The 12,285-nt window shown below is 40.0% G+C and overlaps 1 protein-coding gene across 1 annotated transcript in view; it reads right to left on the bottom strand.

Annotated features, from left to right (window-relative positions):
- The window catches only part of LOC109917135 (tau-tubulin kinase 2), a 162,650-nt gene that overhangs the window by 113,575 nt on the left and 36,790 nt on the right, over positions 1-12,285 (bottom strand). Inside the window, exons 4-5 of the mRNA XM_048600486.1 lie at positions 10,181-10,321; positions 5,885-5,989 (exon numbers count right to left, since the gene is read on the bottom strand). Of these exons, the coding sequence (XP_048456443.1) occupies positions 5,885-5,989; positions 10,181-10,321 (246 nt within the window). The remainder of the gene's footprint in view (positions 1-5,884; positions 5,990-10,180; positions 10,322-12,285) is intronic.

Here is a 12,285-nt window from a genome sequence, read left to right as displayed (position 1 = left end):
ACAACAGCAACATTTAAAAAACATTTGGATAGGTACATGGACGAGAAGGGTTTAGAGGGATATGGACCAAATGTGGGCAATTAGAACTAGCTGAGTGGGCACCACGGTCAGCATGGGCCAGTTTGGGCCAAAGGGCCAGTTTCCATGCTGTATCACTCTATGACACTGCCTTTTAGCAGGTATTATACAACATGCCAAGTGCAATACAACTTACTGAAATAATGTCTACTTAATAACAGCAATCCTTTGTCCAAATTTGAATCTTGATACAGTGAAAGAATAGGGATGGCTTTCCATCAACAACTGCAGAGAGGCAAAACTCTGATTCAGTATTGGTTTTCAGTGAACATTTGAGTAATTTTCATGCTCACAATTAGGGATGTCGGTACTGGGGTCTAAAACAGGTGTCATGGTACAGTTTTACATACTGTGGACTTGCTGTATTCCATTCTATTTACTGTGCCACCCAAAAATGTACTTTGTATGTACACATGGGAAATAAGACTTGAAATCTGGTTCATTTGGCCCAAATAAGGTTCCTACCCTCCATATGAGCAGTTAAAGATTAGAGATAGGGAGGGTCAATTCCATGAAGTAGCTTAAATAAGAACTTTAAATCTGGAAACATTAGGGGACTGGGAATAAAAGAATATCAACAAAATATTGTTATAAGTGAGCAGAGGTGGTGCTGGATAAGATCGTAGTAGCAGAATTTTGTTTGATTTGAAGTTTGCAGAGGCTGAGAACTAGGGGGTCTACAGCAGACACAGTGTGAGTCTGAAGAAGGGTCGAGGCCTAAAACATCAGCCTTCCTGCTCCTCCGATGCTGCTTGGCCTGCTGTGTTCATCCAGCTCTACACCTTGTTATCTCAGAGTGAGTATTGAAATAGGTGACAAATTTATATAAATGATTTGGATGAGAACATAGGAGGTAAGCTTGCCAATGACACCAAAATTGGTGGTATAGTGGACAGTGAACAAAGTTATGTAAGAATACAACGGGATCTTAATCAACTGGGCCAATAGGCAAGGTGTTGCATTTTGGTAAGGCAAACCAGAGGAGGACTTGTATACTTAAAGGGTAGGGCGCTGGGGTGTGCTGTCAAACAGACAGGCCTAGGGGAGCAGTTACATAGCTCCTTGAAAATGGCGTCACAGGTAGACAGGCTAATGAAGGCGGTGTTTGGTGAGCTTGCCTTCATTGGTCAAGAGGATTAAGTACAGGAATTGGGACAATTCCATGTTTGGAGTATGGTGTACAATTCTGGTCACCCTTCTACAGGAAGAATGTCATTAAACTGGAAAGGGTGCAAAAAAATTTACAAGGATGTTACTGAGACTGCAGGATTTGAATTACTAGTTAAGGCTGGATAGGCTGGGACCTTTTTTTCCCTGGAGGACAGGAGGTGGAGGGGTAACCTTATAGAGATTTATACAATCATGAGGGGCATAGTTAAGGTGAATACCAAGGTCTTTTCCCCAGGATAGGGGAGTCCAAAACTAGAGGGCATAGATTTAAAGGTAGGGTGGATTTAAAAGGGACCTGAAAGGTAAGTACAATTGCAACATTTAAAAGAAATTTGGAAAGGTATATGTATAGGAAAGGTTTAGAGGGATATGGGCCAAACATAGGCAAATGGAACTAGTTCAGTTTAGGAAACCTGGTCAGCATGATGAGTTGGACTGAAGGGTCTATTTCTGTGCTGTATGTCTGTTTAGACATGGGTGAGAGTTTCAGTTAGGCTGAAGCAAGGGTAAGATTACTTAGATGGAGTGTACCCCAACAATCATTGCATACAGTTCCTCAATTTTTAAGAGGAGGAAATGGTGGCTTGTACATTACACAACCTCTCCTAATGCAATGCTGCAACTTCAAGCGTAAAGGCAGACACACTTTGTGAACTCAGCTGGCTGGGCAGCTGGTTTGCAATGCAGAGTGATGCCAACAGTGTGGGTTTAATTCCCTCACTGGCCAAGATTACAATGAAGAAGTGACCTTTTCAACCTCTCCCCTCACGCGAGGAAAGGTGACCCTCAGATTAAACCAATACCAGTTGTTCTCTCTAACGAGGCAGCAGACCTATGGTCTGGTAAGACTATGGCACCTTTGCTTTTACTGTAAACTCAAACGCTGTTGGTACAAAGTAAATGGGCTTCTGGCATTTATTTGCCAATGAGATTTTCAACGTCCAGTGAAAATAGTCAAAAGTCAGCATCTAAATATTGAATTTCACCAGATGCATATGTGAATTAATATTTAATGCTAAAGACCCATTCTGCAGTAACACTGCTCCAGAATCAATACTTAGTGATTTTTTTTTATTTTAAAAAATGAATTTCAGAAGAAGAGGAGCAATTATGAGAAATGAAAGACTTTGCTCAACCTTATGTTTGAATTTCCACCCAAATCATCTTTATAGAAGAATAACAATCATAGCTTTCTACTAGAGTACAGGTTTCAGTTTCAATAGAAAATTGCTATGAACTTCAAATATCAATTTCCAAAAGACCACAAAAGCTTTTACTTCCATGAAGAGAAGAAAAAAAACTACCACTTACACCACAGCAGCACAATTGCGGTTCTCATGAGCAAGACTAACAAAAGATTAAAAAATAAATGAACAAATAGCTTTCTTTAACTCGATGTAACCAAAGGATGTTATTATTTGGATTGGATCGAGATTTTGCCGTAAATATAGGGTTCCTCCGCGTTCTTCCTTATTTTCACCATCAATTTTAAAGAATGTTTAAAAGGACTTGCCCTTAATTTGTTCACATGACAACCTGTATGAATTTAACAATTCAAATCAAAAATAAGTTACAGGGTGGTTTAGACAAAATAGGTCAATAGTCATTTTGTGGCACAGATATAACATTAAATACCTGGAGTTAGGAAACTCTGATGTATTTATGCCACCTGCGAGTAGAATTCAAACCTAAGACATACCTGGGAATAACTGTCAGTTATCTGTTACAGTACAATATTAGTTGGTTATAGGGAGAGCAAATAGGGTTTTAAGTTGTACTGCTAGAAGCAGCATGGAAAATAAGCATTGTGCGCAATTAGAATTTTTACATTTTTAATATTAAAAAAATCCCAAATACTTTCATACAACTGCAAGTTGAATCACAACGTCTAACTTGGATAGCCACATATGATGAAAAGTGTCAAGTGTGAAAAGATACACCAAAGAACGAGTACTGTCACAACCAACTTCGAACTCTTACTAATAAGGTTAAGTGTACAAATTTAGATCTAGTATTATTTACTTTGAAGAAACACAGTTGGAAAATTCTGATTGACATTTTAAAATTGATACGGGATTGCAAAGGCAGGTTATGTGAGATTAATAGGAATGAAAAAGTTAGCTTAGATATATTCAAGAGGCTAAATCACCTATGACTATTACTGCTGTCCTTTTGCAACTAGTCACTCCTAGAATCATAGAATCCTTATAGTGTGGAAGCAGGCCATTCCGCACTTCGAGTCTACAGTGACCCTCTAAAGGGCAATCCGCCCAGACCCACCTCCCAAACCTATGCCTGTAACCCTGTACTTCTCACAGCTAATCCACCTAGTCTGCTCATTCCTGGACACTATGGGCAATTTCGAATGGGGAGGGGGGGGCCCAGTGGTATTATCGCCGTATTGTTAATCCAGAGACCCAGATAATGTTCTTGGGACCTGGGTTCAAATCCCGCCACGGCAGATGGTGGAATTTGAATTCAATAAATATCTGGAATTAAGAGGCTAATGATGACCGTGAATCCGTTGTCAATTGTTGGAAAAACCCACCTGGTTCACTATCGTCCTTTAGGGAAGGAAACTGCCATCCTTCCATGGTCTGGCCTACATTTGACTCCAGACCCACAGCAATGTGATTGACTCTTAACTGCTCTCTAGGCAATTAGGGACGGGCAATAAATGCTGCCTGGCCAGTGATACCATCATCTCCTTAAATGAACTTTATTATTTTTTTAAAAAATCCGGGAACTACAGCACCTGGAGGAAACCCCTACAGACACAGGGACAATGCGCAAACTCCACAAAGATAGCCACTCGAGGCTGGATTCAAACCCAGGTTCCTGGCACCGTGAGGTAGCAGTGTTAACCACAGAGTGGCTTGGTTGCTCATCAAAATAATCTGCCAAATATGCACTATGATCATTTAAAGGGACTGTGATACATTCTTGAGTAAAGAAGGCACTTCTAGTTAAAAATAAATCACTGTGACATTGAGTTACTGGTGAACAGTCTTTATTGCCATATTGAGGGAAAGAGGAATTTTCTTTTGCTTTTCTTAAATTCAATGCATATTTTGTCATTTGGTTTGGATTATCGATGGCATTTTTCATGGATGGGGGAATGGTGCATAAAGTTGCAGTGTGGTTTGAATGGAGCAGTTTCAAAAATGTCTTATCACACTTTCATAGAATCAGAGACAAAACTACTGTTTTGAACCTATTTTGCCCCTCAGGTCCATTCCAGCTTTCTGTAAATCAATTTATTCATGTTCTTTTCCCACGATACCCTTGCATATTTATTTCCCTTAAGTGCCCACCTGATTTCCTTTGGAAATCACAGATAACCTCCACCTTCAGCACTCCAGTAAATAGCAAGGTGCAGGTCATTACCACTCAATGCATAAAAAAGGTTTTTCCTCACATCCACACTGCATCAATAGCCCAAAACCTTAAATCTGTGTCCCTTGGATCTGACACCATGTAACTTACCTTTGTCTACCACATCTAAAGCTTTCATAACCTTGTGCACCCCTTATCAAATTTCCCTTAAATCTCCTTTCCTCCAAGGAAAACAAACCCAGCTTTGAAACAAACTTTGCAGCAAATATCTCTCATTCCTGGAATCATTCTGGTAAATCTCATCCATCATTTCGAGGACCCTTTCTTTCCAAATGTGTGACAACCAGAATTGGCATAATATATCAGTGGTCTAACAAGAGATTTGCAAAGGTTCAGCATAACTTCCCTGCTTTCAACCTCAAGACTTCCACAAAGTCCAAGATCTTGCTACACTTTGCTACTCTCTCAAAATGTCCTGCCATCTTAAAATCTTTATGCACATGAACTCCCAGATCTCTTTGTCCTTGCAAAACCTTAAGCTCTGTCATCAAGTCATTTGTCTCTCCCTAATTCAGTTGCCAAAATACACTTCTATGTATTAACTTTCATTGGTGATTTGTCTGTCCATTCTACTTGCCTGCCCATGTCCAATTGCAGTCAAATGGCATCAACCTCATGGTTTGCCATACTTCCACATTTGGCACAAACTGCAAATTTTGAAAACTTATTCCGTATCTCAACATCCAAGTCATTTGTATATATAGCAAAACAATAACACAAATCAAGGCAATTGCTTCTAAAAGATGTCATTTTCAGGTGCAAAATATCACATCAAACAATCCTTCAACTCATCATGAACAATAAATTCACCTTCCTCACCTTTATTCATCACAAACAACAATAACCCCACAATCTAAGTGAAGTGATACTTCAGGGCCAAATTGACTATTTCCCACTCAAGCCATTCAGTCAACCTTCCTGAGGAACAATCCCAATGGATGCAAATTGTGGCTAGTTCTATATAGTGGTATTACCTCCTTGAGCATGGCAATTGCAAGTTTCATTTTGTTTCATAAGCACAAATTTTAAGTTGGCAAATTTAAGTTTCTTTTATTCACTCATGGGACATGCTAACTGGGCCAGCATTTATTGCCTGTACTTAGGTTATCCTTGAGAATTAAATCCACATCTCAAATGCTGAAAATGGCAAGACTAAAATCCACTGCATCACCCAACTGTGAAAATGACACAGTAATTAATTTAATTTGTTTTAAAAAGTTAATAAAGAGGAAATACTTACAGGTCTAACATCACCACAGGAATTTGTGAATTGTCGTGCCAAACCAAAGTCCAGCATAAAACACTTTCTACAAGTGCTAGGAAAGCGGCCCATTGCAAAGTTTGACTGAAAATTAAAGAAAAGTTTTTTTGTTTTATTACAATCCATTCAACTGACCCCATCTCATAATTAGAAAGAGACACACTTTTACAATGCCTTCATGACCTCAGCATGTCCAAAAAGTATTTAAGTCAAGTAAATACTTCTGAAGTACTGCAGTTTGTGTATAACAAACCCCCACAAACAGCAATGAGATGAATCATTAAACTAACTGGATGTAGGCAATGCTAGTTAAAAACAAATTTACTACAATATTTATAGATTAACAGCAGGGAGTAAATTAAACAGCTAGTGCTCAAGAGAGCACTCTTCATGGAGAGGGAAGCAGCCAAAGACAACTTCTAGTAGTTTTTAAAAAGGGTTAATGGCCAGCAGAGCCACAAATTTAAATCTCCAACACAATCCAGAAGCAGTAAAGATTTATTTTTGAAGAAAGTATACTTTATTCATAAATCATCAATAAATACATTACAAAAACAATTCAATTTGGACATGACAGGATAAACAATAAAAATATCACATTCCTCATGTGCACAGTGCACTCTTCTTACATGCCTCCATCCAAATGGAAATCAGTACATTTACTAAAATATGACCAGAAACTATTTAATTCCAATACAAGCTACAAGGAAATCTATAAGTTAATAGATACCCAGTATATTATAGCAGAACGGCTTTAGATGGCAGCCTTTCCCCACTGTATCTTGGTAGTGGCTGCCCCAAGCTTTTGCCCTAGCACATAGTCCTGGAGCATGGAATATGGCAGTTTGCAACTCTTGGCTTGGGAGCAACTCTTTGCACTGGAAGATAAACACATTTCAGGCAGACTAAAGAACAGCTTTTAATGAACTGATGGTCCTCCAGGTGCAATTGATGTTTGTCTTGGTGGTCGTCTCAGGGAACAGCCTGTAGAACATAGAGCCCCCTGGTGTCACAGAACTGCTCAGGACAAACCTTGACAAAGACTATTGCGTTTCTCACCAGACCTCCTTTGCAAAGACATTTTCCAGAAGAAGATGCGTGAATTTATTTTAAATTGTAAAAATATCCTTTATTTGCAAACAGTATCAATAAGTACATACAAAAAGTCCTAAAACAGTTCTGTACAGTCTTTGCAGAGAAAAATAAACACTGGAATGTGGCATTCCTCAAATCTTCTGCGCAGTTGCAAATCAAATAAATTTTCTACTCATGCAGGAAACTATTTACATTTATTTTGAGGCAACAAAAAGTTGACAACTGAATGGACGCTTGTTATACTCAGGCAGAAAGACCAGAGGTCACCGGTTTTATTCCAGTGGGCCTGAGGGCAGCTGCCCCAAGCTTTAGCTGTTCCCTTAGCATGTAGACCTGGACCTTGGAATTTGAAACACAGAGTCGAGGTCAACTCTTTACACTAGAAGACCAACAAGTTTCAGACAAACCAAAGACCGTCAATGGTGCAGTCAATGTTCGTCTTAGCGTGGCCCCAAGGGAACAACTCGTAGAGTACGGAATCATGCGTCACGGAGCTACTCTGGACAAACCACAGCATCTCTCTCCAGACCTTCTTTGCAAAGGCATATTCCAGGAGATGTATGATAGTCTCTACACCAGCACAACCACTTCAAGGACAATAAGCGGTTGTGCGCAAAGACCAGGCTTGCGTGAAGGGTCTGACAGGCAGTGCCCTTTACATCAGCAACCAAGCTGCATCTTGGTGCATATTGGCAAATTTTGGTGATGTTGCATTCTGCCAAATTACTTTGGCAGTCTGCTCGGGAAACCACTTGACAGGATCAACCCTTTCCTTTCCCTGCAGGGTCTGGAAGACACTGCATCCTTCCTGATGAACTGCTCATCACAGATGTCCTCCTTTGCAACTTCTTCCACAAGGGACAGGTAATATGGAATAGTCCAGTTCCTTGGAGCATTGCTCAGCACTGAAACTAGACCTAATTTTTGCAACATCAGGAACAGGTAGAACTCAGTACGTACTGGCAATTCGACAGCGCTGGCTCGTTGGTCTAGAGTATGATTCTTGCTTCAAGTAAATGAAGGGAGTGTGAGAGGTCCTGGGTTCAAATACCCGATGAGTCCTTGCCACCTTTGACTCTGTCCTTTATTCACTGTTCATTTAGTTTTTGAAGAAGTAACAAAGAGAATTGGTGAAGGTAGAACAGTAGACTTCGTCTATATGGCCTTCAGTAAGGTGTTCAACAAGGTTCCGCATGGTAGACTGGTTAGCAAGGTTAAATCACAGAATACAGGGAGAACTAGCCATTTGGCTGTAAAATTGCTTGAAGGTAGGAGAGAGAGGGTAGTGGTGAAGAGTTGCTTCACAGTCTGAACGCCTGAGACCAGCAATGTGCCGCAAGGATAGGTGTTGGGTTCACTGCTTTCTGTCATTTATAGAAATGACTTGGATGTGAATATAGGAGATATGGGTAGTAAATTTGAAGATGACACAAAATTGATGGTGTAGTGGACAGTGAAGGAGATTACCTCAGTGTACCATGTGACGATCATCAACTGGGCCAATAGACCGAGGAGTGGCAGATGGAATTTAATCTAGATAAATGTGAGGTGATACATTTTGGTAGACTAATCAGGGCAGGACTTATACACTTCATGGTAAAGACCTGGGGAGTGTTGCCAAACAAAGACACCTTGGAATGCAGCTTCATAGTTCCTTCAAAGTGCAATCAGAGGTAGGCTAGGTAGTGAAGGCGGCACTTGGTATGCTTGCCATCATTGGACAGTTCACTGGGTACTGGAGTTAGGAGGTTATACTGCGGCTGTATAGTACATTGGTGAGGTCACTTTTGGAATACTGCACTCAGGTCTGGTCTCCCTGCTACAGGAAAGATGTTGTTAAACTTGAAAGGGTTCAGAAAAGATTGACAAGGATGTTGCCAGGGTGGGAGGGTTTGAGCTATAGAGAGCTAAACGTCTTTTTAACCACCTTGTCTATGACACAAGCTTCAAAGAATTACGTAACTGCACCCCGAGATCACCCTGTTCTACAACACTGCCTAAGGGTATACAATTAATGGTAGAGCCTTATTTGTTATACCAAAATACAAATACCTCACATTTATCCAGATTGAACTGCATCTGCCATTTTTCAGCCCATTTTCCCATTTGATCAAGATCCCTTTGTAAATCTTAGAAAACCTTAGATTGGAGGTTGGTGCAATTATAACATTTAAAAGGTATCTAGATGGGTATATGAATAGGAAGGATTTACAGGGATATGGGCCAAATGATGGCAAACATTTAGATTAATTTAGGATATCTGGTCGACATGGACAAGTTAGACTGAAGGGTCTTGTTTCCATGCTGAACGTCTCTGGAACTCTATGACTTGATGTTCGTGTACAGGGGGTCACACACAGCTTAATACAGCTAAACACCCTCCAGAAGGAGATGCAGCTAAACACCCTCCAGAAGGAGATGCATGAATGCTGTGTCTGCTGATACTGATGGGTTGAAAGATGCTGTAAATTAAATCTCCCCTGGTCACTGCCTTGCAAATACAACAATTTTACTTTAGTGGTTACTGTCAACTTCACAGAGCCGTAAAGCTGGGAGTGGCAGCCCAAGCACTCCACTAGCCTCAAATGACATAAAAACTAAAAGGCATGGACTTGTTAAACACTATGAATGTGAGAACTTCATTGTAATACTGATTTGGACACAGAATTCCAGAGCACATGGGTGCAGTGACTATTATTTGGCTCATCGAAGATCAATGGAAAAGGGAAATATGAGACTGATTTACAAACAAAATTTGAAGATCAAAAATCACAAAATGCATACATCCACTCAATTCTGTGCCCGGGGGCACAGACAGCTTTCATTGGGTAAATGAAAGAAAAACAGATTACTTGGTCACCATCATCATTGTCACCAATTGTAGTTTATGGAAACTTGTTGTTGCATTCCCTACAATAGTGACTATATAGCAAAATTTTCACCTGAATGACTGTAAAGGACTTCGAAACTTCCTCATATCATGAAAGGCATGATACAAGAGGAAGTCTTACTTTACTGTGAAAGCATTCCAACAGTCTGCTCATGATGTTACACAATTTGATGAGGGTTTAAGGAATTAGGCCAACCTAATTAGTGCCTGAATATCTAATTGCACCTGGACAAACTTTAAAAAGTAACATATTAAAGAATGCAGCTGCAACTGTCCTGAGAATTACTTACAGGTTTGATGTCTCTGTGAAGGAAGCCCACAGTGTGAATACTTTCTACTGCTTCAAGGATCTGTTTTCCCAGTCGCAAAGTAGTGCTGATGCTAAAGGTACCTCGAGACTGGCTGCGACGTAGATCAGCAAGGTTTCGACCCTGAGCAGAAAGGAGAAATTCTCTTAGTTCTAAAAGAACAGTGATAAATAATATTTCTATTTGTGATATGGGCTCTATGTAGATGTGCTTTTTTTTAGAAATTTCCCAGCATAATAGTCATTTCTTACACAACAATAAAAAAAAATCAAGTAGGTCAATATTTCCAATTACCATCTATTGCCATTTCAGTCATCCTTTTTTCTCTTAATATCCAGACCTGATGCTTTCCTCTTGCCTATTAGTTATCTGAAAATAGGCTTCAAGTTCTCATTCAGATTTATGAATTTTAAAAAAGTCTTGATTTTTCAGGCAAAGTAAATGGGTAATGCAAGCAAATTCATTTCAGGGTTAAACAATCTCAACTCCAGTGGCAGTAGACAGCCTGCAATTGACCTCAGTTTGGCAGGAAATTTGAGGACTCGCTGCTTAATGTACAAGAGTAAGGTGTTCAGCGAAGATGGAGAAGGAGAAAAAAAAAAAGAGGTAGATTAACAGTACTGATTAGGGAAAACATTGTAGAGTTAAAAAGACCGATGTTCTGGAGACACAAGAATCCACTTGATTAGAGGTTAGAAGCAAAAAGGCAAGATCAGACGATTTGGAATATTTTTTGGGCCACAAGAGGAAGATTAAGGAATAAATCAGCAGAGAAACCAAGAGTTGTGTGTGAACTATAGAGTGGTAACATGGGGAGACTTTATTTAGACTTTAGATTTGGTTAGTTAACAAAAGGACAAGGGAAAGGGATTTCTAAACTGTGTTTGATCAACATGCTCTCAGTCAAACTAGAAAGCACGCGGTGCAAAACCTGATGCTGCAGAATGAGGTCGACCAAGTAGACTGAGTGACTGTGGCTGAACATTTGGGTAAGAAGCAGAAACCAAAATTGCTGGTAAAACTCAGCAGGTCTGGTAACATCTGTGGATAGAAAGCAGAGTTAACATTTCAAGTTTGATGACCCTTCATCAGAATGGGCAAGAGTGATCAGTGTATCACGAAGTTTGGCTTTGTGATGGAGATGAGCAAGAAGCAATCTAATATTGAATTTTACATTGAAAAACAAACAAACAGTCTTTAGGAAGAAGTGCTTTTAGAGAATGTAGCGACATAGTGATATTAGTTCACTTGTTGGTCATTTCAAATTTCTATAGATTTCAAAAGCCCATCTTTCATCATCTGTGGCGATCTGCCCAAAGCATGTCCATTTACTTCAGGAAGCGTCCATTTACTTCAGGACATGCTGGTTGATTGACTGATTGATTTATTGTTGTCACGTGTACCAGAATACAATGAAATGTGTTGTTTTGCATACTATATAGGCAGATCATACCATACAAGGTGCATCAGGGTAGTAGAACAAAGTGCAGAATATAGTGTTATAGCCACAGAGAAAGGTGCAGACAGACAGAGATCAGAATTAACATTTCAGAGATCCATTCAAAAGTCTAATAACAGAAGGGAAGCTGTTCTTGAATCTATTTTATATTTTCTGCCCGATGGAAGAGAGTATGACCAGGATGGGAGGGGTCTTGGGTTATGTTGGTTGCTTTCCTGAGGCAGAGAGGATACAGTCATTGGATGGAAGGCTGGTTTGTGTGATGGATTGGGCTGTGTTCATGACACTCTCTGGTTTCTTGCAATCTTGGGAAGAGCAGTCGCCACACCATGCTGTGAAGCATCCAGATGGGATGCTTTCTTGTACATCTATAAAAATAAAACTTCAGGACATGTCCATTTACTTCAATTCTCACTTCCAGCGTCAGGTCTCAGTTTGTCTTGATTGCGTCTTGGTCTTCTTCACATTCTTGATCCATGCTCCTCATTCCTTGAATTTGTTGGTTTTACAATTCCCCAACTCTTATGACTCAATCAGTGCAGGGGCACCTGTGAAAATCAAGGAAATAGCAAGAACTGCAGATGCAGCTGGAGTCAGAGTCAATACAGTGTGGAGCTGGAGGAACACA

This window comes from Rhincodon typus, chromosome 8 (genome assembly GCF_021869965.1).
Source record: "Rhincodon typus isolate 14 chromosome 8, sRhiTyp1.1, whole genome shotgun sequence".
Classification (NCBI taxonomy): Eukaryota; Metazoa; Chordata; class Chondrichthyes; order Orectolobiformes; family Rhincodontidae; genus Rhincodon; species Rhincodon typus.
Note: the sequence above shows the minus strand (reverse complement) of the source record. Positions and strands in the feature narration are given on the sequence as shown.